The 17681-nt window shown below is 41.1% G+C and overlaps 1 protein-coding gene across 3 annotated transcripts in view; it reads left to right on the forward strand.

The window, feature by feature from the left end:
• Positions 1 to 17681, forward strand: part of LOC104040438 (myosin-1B) — an 84622-nt gene that overhangs the window by 56227 nt on the left and 10714 nt on the right. Inside the window, exons 1-21 of one of the 3 annotated variants that reach the window (XM_064467253.1) lie at positions 5623 to 5636; positions 5866 to 5913; positions 8262 to 8499; positions 8591 to 8734; positions 9060 to 9216; positions 9590 to 9617; positions 9715 to 9832; positions 9912 to 10004; positions 10117 to 10180; positions 10263 to 10361; positions 10467 to 10570; positions 10652 to 10790; positions 12757 to 12875; positions 12974 to 13123; positions 13780 to 13950; positions 14649 to 14958; positions 15596 to 15669; positions 15972 to 16059; positions 16146 to 16263; positions 17085 to 17208; positions 17284 to 17420. In XM_064467253.1, the coding sequence (XP_064323323.1) occupies positions 8296 to 8499; positions 8591 to 8734; positions 9060 to 9216; positions 9590 to 9617; positions 9715 to 9832; positions 9912 to 10004; positions 10117 to 10180; positions 10263 to 10361; positions 10467 to 10570; positions 10652 to 10790; positions 12757 to 12875; positions 12974 to 13123; positions 13780 to 13950; positions 14649 to 14958; positions 15596 to 15669; positions 15972 to 16059; positions 16146 to 16263; positions 17085 to 17208; positions 17284 to 17420 (2441 nt within the window). In that variant the 5' untranslated portion in view covers positions 5623 to 5636; positions 5866 to 5913; positions 8262 to 8295. Of the gene's footprint in view, positions 1 to 5622; positions 5637 to 5812; positions 5914 to 8261; positions 8500 to 8590; positions 8735 to 9059; positions 9217 to 9589; positions 9618 to 9714; positions 9833 to 9911; positions 10005 to 10116; positions 10181 to 10262; positions 10362 to 10466; positions 10571 to 10651; positions 10791 to 12756; positions 12876 to 12973; positions 13124 to 13779; positions 13951 to 14648; positions 14959 to 15595; positions 15670 to 15971; positions 16060 to 16145; positions 16264 to 17084; positions 17209 to 17283; positions 17421 to 17681 lie in introns of those variants that run through there. The other 2 variants (XM_064467252.1, XM_064467254.1) reach the window with 2 other exon arrangements.

A 17681-nucleotide genomic window follows, 5' to 3' on the forward strand; every position in this document is an offset into this window, starting at 1 on the left:
GCGACACTGGTAATGCTAAGCACAGCCCAGCTGCAGTGAGAAGAAGCATCGCCCATTGCAGGATTTGTCAGTGTGCTAACATATGCCCACTATTCTAAGGGTTCATCAGAGACCTCCATTAATACATGACAGGTTTTGGTACCAGCCCGTATTGGGGTTGTCTGGCAAGGTTTTGGTAGTGGAGGGGCTACAGGGGTGGCTTCTGTGAGAAGCTGCCAGAAGCTTCCCCTGTGTCTGATAGAGGCAATGCCAGCCAGCTCCAGGACAGACCCACCAATGGCCAAGCCTGAGCCAATCAGTGACAGTGGTAGTGCCTCTGTGATAACATATTTCAGAAAGGGGAACAAAAAAAACCAAACCCTGCACTATTGCAGCTGGTTAGAGGAGTGAGCATGTGAAAGGAAGAGCCCTGCAGACACCAAGGTCAGTGAAGAAGTAGGGGGAGGAGGTGCTCCAGATGCAGGATCAGAGGCTCCCCTGCAGCCTGTGGTGAAGACAATGGTGAGTCAGGCTGTGCCACCTGCAGCCCATGGAGGTCCGTGGTGGAGCAGATATCCACCTGCAGCCTATGGAGGACCCCATGCCAGGGCAGGTCGGTGCCCAAAGGAGGCTGTGATCCTGTGGGAAGCCAGTGTTGGAGTAGGCTCCTGGTAGGACCTGTGGAGAGAGGAGCCTACACTGGAGCAGGTTTTCTGGCAGGACTTGGGACCCCCCAGGAGACCCACACTGGAGCAGTCTGTTCCTGAAGGGCTGCATGCCATGGAAGGGACCCATGCTGGAGCAGTTTGTGAAGAACTGTAGGCTGTGGGAAGGACTCATGTTGGAGAAGTTGGTGGAGGACTGTCTCCTCTGGGAGGGACCCCACACTGAAGCAGAGGAAGAGTGTGAAGAGTCCTCCCCCTTAGGAAGAAGGAGTGGCAGAGATGTGTGATGAACTGACCACAACCCCCATTCCCTGTTCCCCTGTGCTGGTGAGGGGGTAGGATGTAGAGAAAAAGTGGGAGTGAACCTAAGCCTGGGAAGAATGGAGGGGTGGGGGGAAGGTGTTTTAAGACTTGGGTTTATTTCTCATTATTCTACTCTGATTTGATTGTTAATAAATTAAGCTAATTTCCCCAAGTCAAGTCTGTTTTGCCATGACAATAATTGCTGAGTGATCTCTCCCTGTCCGTATCTCAACCCATAAGCCTTTCATTATATTTTCTTTCCTCTGTCCAGTTGAGAAGGGGAAGTGATAGAGTAGCTTTGGTGGGCATCTGGTGTCCAGCCAGGGTCAACCCACCACACAGCCATATTTCAGAAAGGGTGGCAGGAGGTGAACAAGCTGTTCTGCTAAGGCACTTGTTTGGCTATGCACCAGGAGAGAGATCATTTTTATTTCTCCCTGTAGCTGCTCACCTATGTCCAGCTCCCGTACCAGAGAAGTAGGGCATGGGAGGAGAGCAGTGGGAGGCAGGCAGCTGGTGGTTGAGCACAGCAGGAGAGATGGGAAGCCTCTGTCAGTGCCTCACGCCACCCAATCCTGTAGGGCAATGTCCACCACCCTAGCTGGCTCTTGAGGGCAGGGGCTCTGCCAGGGGAAGTGTGCAGGGAGGTAGGCCAGTGAATGCCAGCTACAAGCTGGTTTTAAAACCCCTTTTGGTGGTCTGTTCAGCTCTCTGGGAATTTCAATAGTTCCCTTTCTCTTTTCGCTAGTTTTTCAGCCTTGGTCACCCCATGCTCTGCCCCGATGCCTCACACGCAGCGTCTGCCTGAGCTCTGGCCTGGTCTCCCCGCCCGTGGCACAGCCTGCGGCAGGGCAGGGCAGGGCAAGGGCCCCGCGGCAAGCTCAGGGCCCTGCCGGCGTCAGGCCTGTCCTTGTGGCAGTGCTGCATGTCAACATGGACACCACTCACTCTGCTGGACGCCCACAGACCGGTCACACTGCAGCCCCTGCCTCCGGGATCTTCTGCTCAGACGTGGTGCTGCCCAGGTTGGCTACAACTGCCGCGTCGGGGCAGCAGGATGAAGGAGGGGAGCATGGGGGAGACTGTCAAAGGTAGGGGATGAAGAAAAATACAGTGGCATGATGGTTATTTGGTCCTTTCTTCTACCAGTTGGAAATGACATTGCCTGTGTAGTACTGGTGATGGTAGATAGGAAAGTGTCTGTGATGTCAACAGACACCCAGACAACTTCTGGAGTATGCCTAAAATAGGAAATGATTTATTTTGTCCCCTATATGCATTTATTCTTTTTTCTGGAATGTATCATATATCAGCTAGTCTTTATGCCCTTTCAGTTAGGTACTTTGTTTAGTAGGCGTTCAACAGCAATCCATTGCAATTGCTCTCTGGCTGACACATATCAGAGATTACAATTTTTCATTGTTGACTTCTTGGAAAGCTGCATTGTTAGCCCAAAGTGAACATGGTATTAAGGTAAAGCATGAACTAGTTATAATACAAAGGAGAAATTTTTAATGGTGAACAAAACTTATCCTTTATAACTGCCTCAAACATTTTTCTTTTGAAGAAGCCACAACCTTTCAAACAGGTCTGAGAGCTGGCTGAAGAGGCTGCTCAGGGTTCCCGTTTCACTGCAGCCTCTCTAGAAGGATTTATAGATTACGCTGTGCTCAGACAACTGCTGCTTCCCCTTTCTCAAGCAGCAGTACAGCAATTTTCTCTTCAGTAACTGTTGCTAAAATGGAGACACTCAGAATTAATAAAAGGGCAAAATGAGCAGGAATTGGCCACAAGGAGAGAAGAATTTCAGTGATGGATACATGTGCAGTACTAGGTTTGGGTTTGTTACATGTGTGGGTGAGATTCCATTCCAAACTTAAATAGCTTCATTTAGTCGGCTTCCTGCCTAAATCAATACATAGGTGAGTGAGCTGAATGTCTAAACTCCCATTGCAGATGCTACTGTTAGAGTCAGGTAGACATTTTAGTTCACTCTAAGGAGGACAACCAAATCATTCTCCAGACTCCATTAGCTCAAGTCCGTCAATGATAATGGGATCTCAGGCACCTACCTCACAGGTATGACAGCATGTCTGCGTATCATTTGTTGTGATGGGTTGTTGGTGGAAGTCTTGAGCAAGTGGGGAGTGCATGTATACAGTAGAAAGACCTGACTTGTACAGGTAGTAGGGAGGGTATTGCAGTGGATTTGGTAGGGAAGGGGAGGCCCTGAGAGAATATTATAGCTGGCAAAAAAATGCTAAAATGCCTTTTGTGAAAGGCTGTAAAAACTTATTACTGTTTTAATTCTGCTTGGTTGAAACAAAACCATTTTATTAAAGCAAAAGATTTCCTGACATTTTGAAGGAGGGAAAAACTGCATTTTTTATGAGCTGCCAACATTATTTTTTTATTATTATTATGACTTTTTTTCTTTTACTACCAAAGGAGGTAAAATAAATTAAATACAAGGCTTAATCCCCCAGGCACACATACACATCTATGTTTCTTTACCTCCAGGTTTTACATGTCTGTATTTCTTCTAAGTTTTTCCAATTCACAAAGTCTTAGTTTCAGTTTTTCTCTGACTGCTACAGAGTTTTTCCAAATTAAGAATACTTTGCTTTTAAAACAACAAAAAGGAAAAAGCAAAAGCAAGAGTACATACAGATGGAAAACCAGTAGTCACATTATATTCTGTTATACAACATAAATGCAAACAAGAGCAAGGGAAAAACATAAGTGAAAACAGACCAGGTTGTGGAAATTTTCAATTTCAATATTATTTTGACAAACACTTTGAAAAAGTTATTTCTCGTAAGTCCTTTAGAGTCTTCAGAAAGTTATGGATTTTTATTATTATTATTATTTGAAAGAATTCTTGCAAATAAAGGCTTTTAACCACCTGTCAGATTTATGCCAGAATTACATATGACTCTGGGAAAACCATTAGGTTTTTCTCTTTTTTGTAGCCAATAGCAAAAATAAGGTAACATACAGGGTCATTGAAATACCTGAAATTCACAGGGAATTCCAGTTCTCAGACAGTGTAATTACCTTAGACATGAAAGAAGTGCTGTTTTACACTCAGGTGAGGATCTAGCTCTAGGGTTAAACCATGGGACTTAGTCTTACTCTTCAGTGTGAATTTACTGCAAATGTGAATCTGACCTCTGCCGGTTTCCTCCCCACCCCCAGGATTACAGTGCCATCACAGAGACACAGTCAGCTGGAAGAAGAGGAGGAAGGAATTTCCCCACTTTCTTATCCAGACCTCTGAGTAGGTGATGCTAAGAGGGAGTGGAGCACAACAGGTGTTGTAAGTGGGAAGGCAGTATGCTATGGGATCAGGCGAAGCTGCTGAGATGTGACTCAGTTCAGATTGCCTTGTTTGTCACAGGAACTGTATTTCGGACAGTGAAGACCAACACATGAAGAAAAAACAAAATCACAGTCTGTTGTATGGGGATGAAATTGTTTCTCAATAAAGTGAACGTTTCCACTGCCCTCTTCATCACTCCTCTCCTTGTGCTGTTGCAGAATATGTGTAATCCCCTCCTTAATCTGGGTGGGGAACATCCCGGGGATCACCACAGTAGACTGGTTTTTCTCACATAATAGCATGGGGTTCAGCTCCTCTGCTCTGGAGCAGAGTAACTGCCTCTCTTCCAGACTAAACAGGACATGGCTGTTTCTCTCCTAGAGAATGTAAATTTGTTAATCCTTCCCTCCATCTAGCACACTTATCCTGCAAAAGTAGTGTTGAGTGACTCCCCTATGTTGAGACAGCACCTATTTCTCCTGCTTCCAGTGGGAAACGTGTCTTAAATTCAGTACAACAGTTCCATAGTCGTGTTCATATGATCTTTGAAACCCTTCAGCCCCAGAAACAAGAACTGGATTTCTATGCCTACTCTCTGGAATCTAACTTCGTGACTTCAGTCTTAGATGCTTCTGTCTTCAACTCTAGACTTAACTTGTTTTGCCCTTTTATTGGTCCTTGTGACCCTGGTGACTTGCTGTTATCCCTGTGGAATCACACCTTTATTTACTTCCTCTTCCTTAATCACATATCCTGCCTTATCACTACCTTCAGACTCATTCTTCCCCCCTTCTCTTGCTTTAGCTTTGGTCCATTTTACTACTTGGTCCTTCATATCACCCCTTGCTTCTCACTCTGACTTCTGTTCCTATTCAGATGCTTCCTCCTTCACTGGGATTTCCTCCCTCTAACAGTGATCCTGCATCTCAGTAAGACCCCTCATGCTTTTCCACACTGCACACTCAGAGCACTTGCAGCATGCACGAGCCTGTGCCTTCTCCTCTTCATCCCTACATGTTTCCTATTACAATACACTGGCTCTTACTCTTCACTTTCTCTGCTTGAGTCAGCATCCAATGGATTACAGTACCAGTGTAGCCCCTTTCATCTCCTTTAGCACACCCTTCTGTTCCCCACCCCCCTTCTCAAGCTCTCTTGTAAAATTATTTATAGGAGATTGATTCACAGACCTGTTATGTCTAATTATATCCATTCACTTCTAATATGAATGGCAATTCTGCAAGGAGTGAAGATTGCCAAAAATGTTTTGACCTAAGAAAGAGGAGGTGTTGGCTACGTATGCAGATTAGACCCTATAAAAGTACCCTGGGATCAGTGTGTCTTGTCCTTCCTCAGAAATCTCTAAGGTAAGAGCGTCAGAGACTTTGGACTGGGGAGGTGGGGGATGAAGGGAAACTGGCACTGCATTCCACAAGCACCAGTGCATTCCTACAGACACTCACATTCATTCAATGGGGGACTGCCAGTGTCAGCTGGGATTTTCAGTCTGCTTTCAAGGCATCCATAGGATTTCTGTCTGTAACTTTTCTCTGGAATTCTGTGCGGCAGTAAGAAGTCACTAATTCTGTTTTACAGTACTGACCAGCTTCCAGTCTGCAAGTCATTCGTCTTGTCTCACAGAAGGTAAGATCTTGATTTATCCACTCTTTAGGACAGATTGAGATGCTCTAAGGTAGGACTTCTACACAGGCCTGGTGACAATCCCTCTCTTCTTTATATTCATGTCCATTATAGAAATACAGTATGAAAATTGGTCTGGATTGGTGATATCTTTGCCAAAAGATTCTCAAAGACCTCATTTACCTCAATCATTAAGGGTCACGGGCACTAGCCACTAGCTGTGAAGCAACAGGAAAAGGCATATGTATTTAAATAATGTTAATATTTTCTTTTTTTTTCACAGGGAAGCTTGGGGAATGGGGTTAGAATGTTGTGTGTCAAAACACCAAAGTGCTAAAAGAAAGTATTTCAGTCTGAGCTTCCTTATATGCTTGTTTGTGCCTATGAAAATATTGCACAATGATGATATAATTATATAAGCAAATATTAATAGTCACAGGGAAATGAAGAGACGATGATACCTACTTGAATAACGAGAAAAGAGAGATGGAACAGCAAGTAAATTCAAAGTTTTAAATATTTGCACCAAGGAAAATTAGGTGTTCATATTTACTATTTACATTAATTTATATTAATTTTATCAAATATTGTCACTGGAATATATCCCTCAAAATTATAAAATGTCACCAAGCTATCATGTGTAAAGAATATAACTAGCATGCTTTGACTAAGTGGAGGAGAGTTAGCATAGACTTAATCTCAGGAAAAATCATATAAAACAGTCAAAATAGTCATCAAATACTTTAAAAAGGCTATCTATTTACATATTATGTATATATTAAAGATAACATAATATATACTAATCTACTGTATATACTATACATTGTAATAATACCATAAAGATACATCATAATAATAGCATAAAATATCTACTAAAAATACAATATACAATATACATAATATACACTAACACACTATAATATATACTAACGTAATATATACAAGCATAGTATATACTAATAGATATAAAAAGCTAGCATTGTTCCTGTTAGAAATCTTGTAAGAGAATGTGAGATACTTTAGGCAATGATAAAACTGCTGGTGAAAGACTGGATCCATTTTACAATCTTATGTAACTATTCTGTGAAATGGTCTCATTTGATTAATAACATGTTAATGAAGTGGAAAATCGTGTAGTTAAAAACAAAACACTCAGTCAAGGGATTGTACCCATGCATTTGAACTGATAACACTAAGTTGTGTCATGAAGTCTGGCTTTGCTGGAGCAAATGCAAAGCAACTTTTTTCATGTGTAAGCAGTGGAATGCCGAGTGGAATGAGTTTTATAATGTACAAAAATACTGTAATCATTATTGAAATAATATTTCTGTTGAGATGACCAAACTGCAGTACTGAGGTTGCTAAATGAGAAAGGGTTCGGAAAAGAGTTTAAAAAAATATTCTAAGTATATCTTTCCTGCAATGAAAGTGAAACAGTTTCTCAAGGAAACATTAACCAATTATTTGATTTTCACCTGGAGGTCTGCCATAGGTGAAAGTATTGATGGAGAAACGAGCTGCTGAATCTATCTGGAAAAGCTACTCACAACCCAAGTTGTAGATGATGAATCTAGATAAAATTAGGCTAAAAAAAAGGGGATAAATGTGGAACAGTATTAAGTTTTTGAACAATATACCTAAATTCCAGCTTCATAATTGCATGAAACTTTTCAATCAAGACAATTGTTTGGCAATAATAAACAGGGTTACTGTTAATTCTTTTTTAAATAATAGTGAACGAATGCAAGATTACTCAGTTTCTGTTATGAAAAAGATCAAAGGGGAGAATATTAGGTTTTTTGTTAGTACCTGGATCTGTGCAAAAATTGAAATATTTGACAACTTGGGCTATTTAATCCCAAGGGAATGTCTTTAAAGAGAAGTGCTAATAATATTACCTGTCTGCATATCCAGTGTGCTGTGCCTTTTCCAGTGTTTTATTGTAAACTGGTCTCATAGTTTGAAAGGTACCAAACAAAAAAGACATGAGAGGGATTTCACAGTTCCAGAATTGGGAATATCTAGTGAGTGCAGTTTTTGGAACCTTGGGAAGGATGTGTTTATCCTGTTAATTTAGCAAATAAAAAATTATTTTTAAAAATAAATTAATAATAATTTAAAAAAAAAAAAAACCTCCCAAACCATTCCTCTGTAAATGCAGTTGTCCAGTAATCCTAGAGGTATGGCTACATAAAACAGAAATAAAGGAAAGAAAATTCTAGAACAGAGCTCTGAATTAGCAGAAAAATGAAAGAGTCAGTTCAATCAGTTTATACATACAGCAGAGCATCATCGAATCGACTATGCAGTAGGAGTCATGCACTATTGTAATGTATTCTCTACCTTCATAGATCGTTGCTGCATTACCCTTAGTAAACAGCAGCCATGTCATCAGACGCTGAGATGGCCATCTTTGGGGCGGCAGCTCCTTACCTCCGAAAGTCAGAAAAGGAGAGAATTGAGGCCCAGAACAAGCCTTTCGATGCCAAGACTTCAGTCTTTGTGGTACATGCAAAGGAATCCTATGTGAAAAGCACAATCCAGAGCAAAGAATCAGGGAAGGTCACTGTCAAGACCGAAGGTGGAGAAGTGAGTAAAAAAAAATCTAAGGTTTAAGAATATAATTTAATCCTACAGTGAACTTTTAAATGGCAAATATGTATTTTTCTCTTTTTCACAGGTTCTTACCGTGAAGGAAGATCAAATCTTCTCCATGAACCCTCCCAAATATGATAAAATCGAGGACATGGCCATGATGACCCACCTCCACGAACCCGCTGTGCTGTACAACCTCAAAGAGCGTTATGCAGCCTGGATGATCTACGTAAGTAGCAGCAGCAGGAGATGATTCCTGCTTTTGAGGAGTTGACACCTTCCAATATCTCTCAAGAGCTACCTGACTTTTTCTTTTTCTGTTTATTTCTTTCCTGCACATGTTTTCCTCTTGCTGTCTACATCCTCTCCTTCTTCTTACTTCCCGATTTCACCTTTCCTTGTCATATGGTACATCTCACCCATTCTCTGATAGGTCATTCTTCCACTTTATTTTCCTTCACTACCCTGGTCTCCCCAGAACATCATTCACCTCTTCCTTATCTGCAGTTCTCCTCAGATCTCCAAAATCATCGTTCTGTCTCCCTTCCTCGCAGACCTACTCGGGTCTCTTCTGTGTCACTGTCAACCCCTACAAGTGGCTGCCGGTGTACAACCCGGAGGTGGTGTTGGCCTACCGAGGCAAGAAGCGCCAGGAGGCCCCTCCACACATCTTCTCCATCTCTGACAACGCCTACCAGTTCATGCTGACTGGTGAGTTGCTTGACCTCCCTCACAGCAATCTAAACCAAATAGCCCACTGATCTCAGTGGAGCTTGTGACAAGCCAGCTAAAAACATCACAGAGCTGTATGACTGAGAACTTGATCGAGTTATGCAGGAATGAATTTCAAGTGAAACTGACCCAGAAGCATGCATGGACTCAGCACTGTGTATTATTTGCACTTCATTGTACAAAGTTATACACTCTCCAACTGCAGAAATACTGCTTGACTTTGTTTGCTACTTTTTTCCATGGATGGGAGAGAATGAATTAGTATTCTGTATAATCCACTCTTTTGACTACACATGGGCAGCTTGATTACTTAGTGTCGCTAACACTATCTTTCATTCTGCCTCTTTCACAGATCGCGAGAACCAGTCGATCCTGATCACGTACGTACACTCCCTGCTCGGGTCCCTGAGGGGCTGCCGGGTGCCAGGGGACCTCCTGCCTGACCACACGCTCTCTGCTTCTCTCTTGGTTTGGCAGCGGAGAATCCGGTGCAGGGAAGACTGTGAACACAAAGCGTGTCATCCAGTACTTTGCAACAATTGCAGCGAGTGGGGACAAGAAGAAGGAAGAGCAGCAGCCAGCTGGCAAAATGCAGGTGAGGTCCTAGGGGTAGAAACTTGCAATTACCAAATTTATTTATGAACTATATCATGATGATAAGATTTCTATTTTAGGGGACGCTTGAGGATCAAATCATCAGCGCCAACCCACTGCTGGAGGCTTTTGGTAATGCCAAGACCGTGAGGAACGACAACTCCTCTCGCTTTGTAAGTTTTTGCCTGGGACAAAATTACTTTTTTTGTATCAGCACACTGACTCAAATATTCTTGCAGTGAGAACTGGTAAATTGATCTTGGTTGACTTTTCTGCTTCCTTCAGGGTAAATTCATCAGAATCCATTTTGGTGCCACGGGAAAACTGGCTTCTGCTGACATTGAAACATGTAAGTGACCCTCCTGGACTGATCCATTTCCTTCCAGCCTTCCTCAGTTCTTGTGTTAACTCTGACCTACCATCCTTGCCAGATCTGCTGGAGAAGTCCAGAGTCACTTTCCAGCTCAAGGCAGAAAGAAGCTACCACATATTCTATCAGATCATGTCCAACAAGAAGCCAGAGCTGATTGGTAGGAAAGATCACTAACTTCTGCAGACAAAGGTCACGAGACAACATTTAACTCCTTTACGTGCCAATTGCATTTGATCGTTATGTGCTTTGTTCTTCTTTTCAGAGATGTTACTGATCACCACCAACCCATATGACTATCAGTATGTGAGTCAAGGTGAGATCACAGTTCCCAGCATTAATGACCAGGAAGAGCTGATGGCCACGGACGTAAGTAATGCCCAGAAGTTTTCTTAGGTGGACTCTGACCATTAATGGGCACGGTACTGACTCTAGTGATTCTTTTGTTAGAGTGCCATTGACATCCTGGGCTTCACTCCTGATGAGAAGACAGCCATTTACAAGCTGACAGGGGCTGTCATGCACTATGGGAACCTGAAGTTCAAGCAGAAGCAGCGTGAGGAGCAGGCAGAGCCGGACGGCACAGAAGGTACCAGTACCATCTCTATATAGAAGTATATAAACCGGTATTTATACGTGTATACCGGAGCACAGTATATACTGGAACATGCACTAATACAGGCAGTAATTCAGGGTCAGAAATATTGACTCAGCCTGTGCATTTCCCCAGGCTTGTATTGTAGAACATAAGCATGTCCTAACCAGAAGACTTAGCTGCAAGAACACAGCACAGTGCAAGATGCAGCTTATTTTAGACCATGCAAGTATAAGGTCCGGTGAATCCTAAAGCACACTTCCATTGGCTGACACAGTAGGAGTCAGGCAGAAGAAAAGCAAGCTTTGCTGCTCTGCAGAATGGCACAGAACCGGGAGCCACTGCTCACTGACTTAAGGTTTTGTACCCAGGTAGATACTATCATTTACCATCAGCTGTAGTCACCTTCTAATGATGTTGTTTCCAGGTGACAAGAAGCCAGAATGCTGAAGCCACTCTGCTTCAAATCCCATATTCTGGAGACAACTCACAATGCCTGCACTGAGATCATTGTGCTACTCCGTTTTACAAGGGAGGTTACAAAGGAACATCAGTTAGCACTGCCCCTGTGGCTAATACGTTCTATGTTTTCTGCAGTCTCAGTATGTCCCAGGACTTCTGTTTGAAAAATAAGACAACTAAGATACGTCTATCACATTTGCTTTCCCTAGAATTGTTCAAAAGTGCATTACTTTAAAAGTTAATGGAAGCATTTCCATGAAACGAGAGTTATTTGCATAGATCATAAACAATTTTTTCTTGAATTCTTTTTTTGTGTGTGTGTGGTTTGGTTGGGGTGTTTTAGGAAAGTTAAGACATAAATGAAGGAATACAATATCAATGAAACTGATAATGATGAATAGTAATAGTAGAATAGGCTACAAATAATAGCTGAGACTACATAAGTGATGGTATTTTGCTGACCAAATCTTGGGAACATTTGGAGCAGTGTACTTGGCACTGATGCCATTGAAATCAGTCCTGTAGCACAGATGCTGTAATCCTCTCCTGAGTAATCCTGAGGATTACTCCGAGCCTGTGAACAGATTTCTCAGTGTGGCAAAGTCATCTGTTATTTTGCTAGTTTTATTTGTTCATAAAGCAGGGAAAGGACTGTGGCAACTGATCTTCACCACCCCCTGTGGACTCCATTTACTGTGCAATCTTTCTTTCTTCATCTGCTTTTGAAAACAGTGAGGAAAACATGCAATCCATTCCATGTAGGTCCACTATCCTTACTCACTGGAAATTTTTCCCCAGTTTCTAGCCTAAATATCTCTTGACACAATTTCAGGCTGTTAGGTCATGCCCAACATTCATGCAGCGATCTGCGATACGTTTTTATCATTATTTCATATGAATTACATAAGCATTCTGGAACAAACAATTTCCCATACTATGCCTGCTGGCAGAGTTTGAATTCAATAGTAAAAGCAATAGCAAAAGGAAAAATGCCAACTTTCTGTTTGAGGATGCACTTCTAAAAATAGCCCTTAATCTCCTATGTTTAGCTGTAGATTTGTAAAGACCTAATTGACAACTCTGCATTGTGCTTTTTTGAGTATTGTGTCTTTAAAGTTGCCCTACCACAGGTCACTGAAACAAATTGCACTGTATTTTCTTCCAAGAGGATCTGCAATTGTGTGCAACCTGATCTTATCCCAGGCTTATCTTTCTTTTTTCTTTTTCAGCATTTATTATTGAGAAGTCTTCCTACCTATGTGCCTCTAAACTGATTTTTCATTCAAAATTTAAAATAAACTAAGAATAGGTGAAGAAAAAATAGCCCGCATAAATGTTCCATAATTACTGGGCAGTGTTGCTTATGATAAACTACAAATACATTACTTTTTTATCATAACTAATCTTTTAATCTTTACTAGAATTGCCTTTTAAGATGTCTTATAAATGGACATTAATGTCTGCTGATACCTTAACAACTGATCTATTTGGCCTTCAGTTGCTGACAAGGCTGCCTACCTGATGGGTCTGAACTCAGCAGACCTGCTCAAGGCCCTCTGCTACCCCCGAGTCAAGGTTGGGAATGAATATGTGACCAAGGGTCAAACTGTGCAGCAGGTAACAAAAATCCCAGTTTTGTGGACAAATCCTCTGGACTTCCTCCTTTGCTCTGCATGATAACTACACACCTTCTGTGTTTTTTGTTTTTGTTTTAGGTATACAATTCAGTGGGTGCTCTGGCAAAGGCTGTGTTTGAGAAGATGTTCTTGTGGATGGTTGTCCGTATCAACCAGCAGCTGGATACGAAGCAGCCCAGACAGTACTTCATTGGTGTCCTGGACATTGCTGGCTTTGAGATCTTTGATGTAAGGAACACAGTTTTATTACCATGCTTTTAGAATTAACTCTAGTTAAGCCAAAGTACTTGAGAAGAAACTATGCTTTTTTTTTTTTTCAGCAATGTTTTGGTCCTTTCAGATTGCATCTAAACCATCATGATTTCCACACGTTTTTAACTGGGAATAGATTTTTTGTGTTGCATATATGCCAATGAAATCCATAAATGCAGTTTTTAACTGATTACAAACAGTAGAGTAACATGGCATTTGGTACCATTTGGTAATGCATTTGGTAATGCAGAGTCACCAGTTCCACAGAAGCAATTTGAGCTTAGAAGACCTGGGACATGTTTTGAAATCAGCATTTGGAAATGTTGGATAAACTGTTGCGCTGTGGACTCTTCTGTAACTGACAAGTCTAGTAGAAATCTGCCCAGTCTAGTAGAAATCAAAACTGACAAGTCTGAAATACTAAGGTGGCCTAAGATTCTAGGGGTCATAAACCGATGGATAAACTTTAGCTTGACAAAAGAGACACACTGACAGAAGGTCCAAACTCCTGGCTGAGTAAAGAAGGAACACTCAGAGATCCTCCTGTTATTTGATACAAAAAGCCAGCACTGTTCTTTATCCCTAGCTTTCTAAATTTACATTCATGGTAATCTCTATTCATAATTGTGTAGTTCAACAGCCTGGAGCAGCTGTGCATCAACTTCACCAATGAGAAACTGCAACAGTTCTTCAACCACCACATGTTCGTGCTGGAGCAGGAGGAGTACAAGAAGGAAGGAATTGAGTGGGAGTTCATTGACTTTGGGATGGACCTGGCTGCCTGCATTGAGCTCATTGAGAAGGTTCTTGGGCCCTACATATTTAATAGTTTTCCAGATGTAAAACATAAAAGGAATCTATGCTCAAATTAGATGACTGTAATGTCTGGCACTCACACTTAAAGCATCACATAACATGATTTTTTCTGAATTCCAACCATTTCACAGACATTTTTACATGTCTGATCCTTCACTGCCTGTGGGACTCTGTCGCATAGTACGTATGATTTACCCGGGACAAAAATTTCAGTCCTAGTCACTGTTCTGGAGTTCTTACTCTAAAGAGTGTATTCTTTTTAATGCGTGTTGAGCGAGTAAATACACTGAGCAACTTCTTTTTAATATGTTTAAAGAAATTTTCTATCTTGTTTCCAAGAAAAAGCCCTTAGGAAGTGTAAACTCTTCCTTACATCTGAATGCTGCTAATTGCATTAATTTTGCCTTCCATCTTCAACTAACGTGCATGTAGTGAATTTCTACATGGTAGCTCTTTATTACTTCACAATCATGGAACTTATGGGTGAGCTTGTTTTCATATAACTGAACAAACAAAATGCCACTAACAAAATGCCCTTTCTGGAAAAACATGATATCACACATTCTGAGGAATTACATTATACATTTGTATAATTTTTATCTTCCATTACCCTCTGTTATATAAATTTTCTCTGCTTCTTGCTTCCACACTTTCTTTCTCGTTCACATGTTGCTATTTCTCCCAGCCCATGGGCATCTTCTCCATCCTGGAAGAGGAGTGCATGTTCCCCAAGGCAACTGACACCTCTTTCAAGAACAAGCTCTACGACCAACATCTGGGCAAGTCCAACAACTTCCAGAAGCCTAAACCTGGAAAAGGCAAGGCTGAGGCCCACTTCTCCCTGGTGCACTATGCTGGCACGGTGGACTACAACATCTCTGGCTGGCTTGAGAAGAACAAGGATCCCCTGAATGAAACTGTTGTGGGGCTGTACCAGAAATCATCAATGAAGACACTGGCTTTACTCTTTGCCTCTGTTGGTGGGGCAGAAGCAGGTGATTTCTTTGAAGTCAGTTCTACTATAACTTACAGAAAAAAGATCTTACAATAATATTTTACAATAGTATTCACATTTCAAGAATTGAAAACCCAAAACCTCATCTACTTTTCAGAAGTCAGACACTCAGACTCATAAAAGAATTACATTTCCCTAGAGACCTTAGTAGATCTGTAGGCTGTAAGACCAGAGAGCTGTACTACAGCATTAACAGAGGCTAGCTGATAAACCAGATCTCTGCAATATGGGGCATTCCCAAATACTTCAGGGAATACAATCAAATGTATCAACATGCTGCTAAAGTTGTGCATACCCTTAGATATAGAGATGTGTAAAGACTGCATTTGGTATATTCACTAGCAATTTATTCAATTTTTACATACCTTACTATGCAAAACGCTACATTTTATTTCCTGTTTGCTTTTTCTTAACTTCAGCTTGAAGTAATTTGATTTCATTCTATCATCTGATAATTTCAAGTCTCCCATTGTAACTTTAAAAACTGTATGCATCTGCAAATTTTTATCATATTGTTACATTTTCTATTTTTTTAAGACAAATGCACAAAATTTTTTCAGATTCTAACTGTGTGCTTTTCTTGTTCATTTCTTTTTTTAAAAAATGTGATTGCTTAGAGAGTGGTGGCGGTGGCAAGAAGGGCGGCAAGAAGAAGGGTTCTTCTTTCCAGACTGTCTCAGCTCTTTTCCGGGTACTGTAGATTTATCATTATAAATTTTACCACATTGTGAAAAAAATATAGAAAATTCAGTTCAGAAAAGCTTTAGATAGATCTAATATATAAAATCTTTATGTTCAGAAAGGATAAAGCCATGTGCTGCTTAATAAAGAAGGATTCTAACTGAATCCTTGGAAGTATTCTTTCAGAACTGCCCAAAAGTTCTGTAATAAAAAAATACTGATCATTATTTCATTGCAGTGCTTTTACTCCATCTAATATTGGGATTGTGTAAGTGACATTTTTAAACCCAAGTATTTGCTCTTGCTCTTAAGGAAAATTTAAACAAGCTGATGACCAATCTGCGAAGCACACATCCCCATTTTGTGCGATGCCTTATTCCTAATGAAACAAAGACACCTGGTAAGTTGTTGAAGTTCAAAGATGTGATAAATCTGTTCTTCTCTGTGCAGTACAATGAAGTACCAATTCATTATGTTGTTTATTAGGTGCTATGGAACACGAGCTGGTGCTGCATCAGCTGCGGTGTAACGGCGTGCTGGAAGGGATTAGAATCTGCAGGAAAGGATTCCCCAGCAGAATACTCTATGCAGACTTTAAACAGAGGTCAGATTCCATGTCATCCACCCTCCACCATATCCACCAATGCTGAATAATTTGCATTTCCTAATTTTTTTATCTACTGTGGGAGTTATGGGAAGGGTTCATTGTACCTACCTTTAGGCATAAAAAAATCAATTGTCCGAGTTAGTCATCCAGTTTCTTTCTCTACCTAACTAGAAGAACAGGCATTTTCAAAGGGAAATAATTTATTCCTGTCCTTGATTCATATTGTGGTATGGGATAAAGCATGTTTTAATTAACTCTCCAGAAATTATGTTGACTAGTTTAGACTTAGTTAACTTCTGGGTAGAGAAATAAGATGACTTGCAGCCATCAGCACAGAAATGTGAATAAAGAAGCTACAAAATAGTCTAGACTAACTTTTTGGAAAACTGAATCAAATGAAAAGATCTTGCTTCTTGTTATATATCGACTGGAAAATACTCAGATAGTATGTACTGCCACTACTTTGGGTGAAGAATTGCTTCTCCCCTCCACATATTTTGCTCTTGCACATGAAGTTCTCATTTGGAGACAAGGCATTAGATAATAGGGCATGTGAAATATGTCAGCAGTTACCCATGGAAAGCAGTATCCATTCTGTGTTAAGACTTTCTGGACTAAGGAAAGTGCAAGTTTTTTCCTAAAAACTTATTTACCCATCGAAGTGTGATTCCTAAACAATGGAACAGAGTTCAGACTTCATCACCTCTCTTCCACTCTTGATTCCCCCTTCAAAGAACCTTAACAATGGTATCAGTTGGTACAGGGTTGACTGAGCTTTCAGAAATCTGACCTTCTTCACGTTCTACCTCCTCCCATAGGTATAAGGTGCTTAATGCCAGTGCGATCCCAGAGGGACAGTTCATTGATAGCAAGAAGGCTTCTGAGAAGCTCCTTGGGTCAATTGATGTGGACCACACCCAGTACAAATTTGGCCACACCAAGGTACAAACGCTGCTCAGCTGATGTACTGTGCTTGCAATAGCTGACAGTGACCTGCTGCAACATTCCTTTCTCAAGGTGTTCTTCAAAGCTGGGCTGCTGGGACTCCTGGAGGAGATGAGGGATGAGAAGCTGGCACAGCTCATCACCCGCACGCAGGCTATGTGCAGGGGTTACCTGATGAGAGTGGAGTTCAGGAAAATGATGGAAAGGAGGTAAATATTTAATTGGCTTGCTGGGCCAGTCCTCATCAGATACCAATGACATGAACAGACCTGAAAATATGTTGCTTATTGCCAAATTCCATTTATTTCACATTAATTCAGTTTACCAGTCTGGATGTATTTGGGAGTACACTCTGACAGTAGATGAAGCAGTATAAAATCCAGATTTAGAAAAAAAACAAATAGTTCTTAACTTATATCACCCTTAGTACTAATTTTTGCTAAATTCAGTAAATAGATATTTTTTATTTA

Source organism: Phalacrocorax carbo, chromosome 16, assembly GCF_963921805.1.
Source record: "Phalacrocorax carbo chromosome 16, bPhaCar2.1, whole genome shotgun sequence".
Lineage (NCBI taxonomy): Eukaryota > Metazoa > Chordata > Aves > Suliformes > Phalacrocoracidae > Phalacrocorax > Phalacrocorax carbo.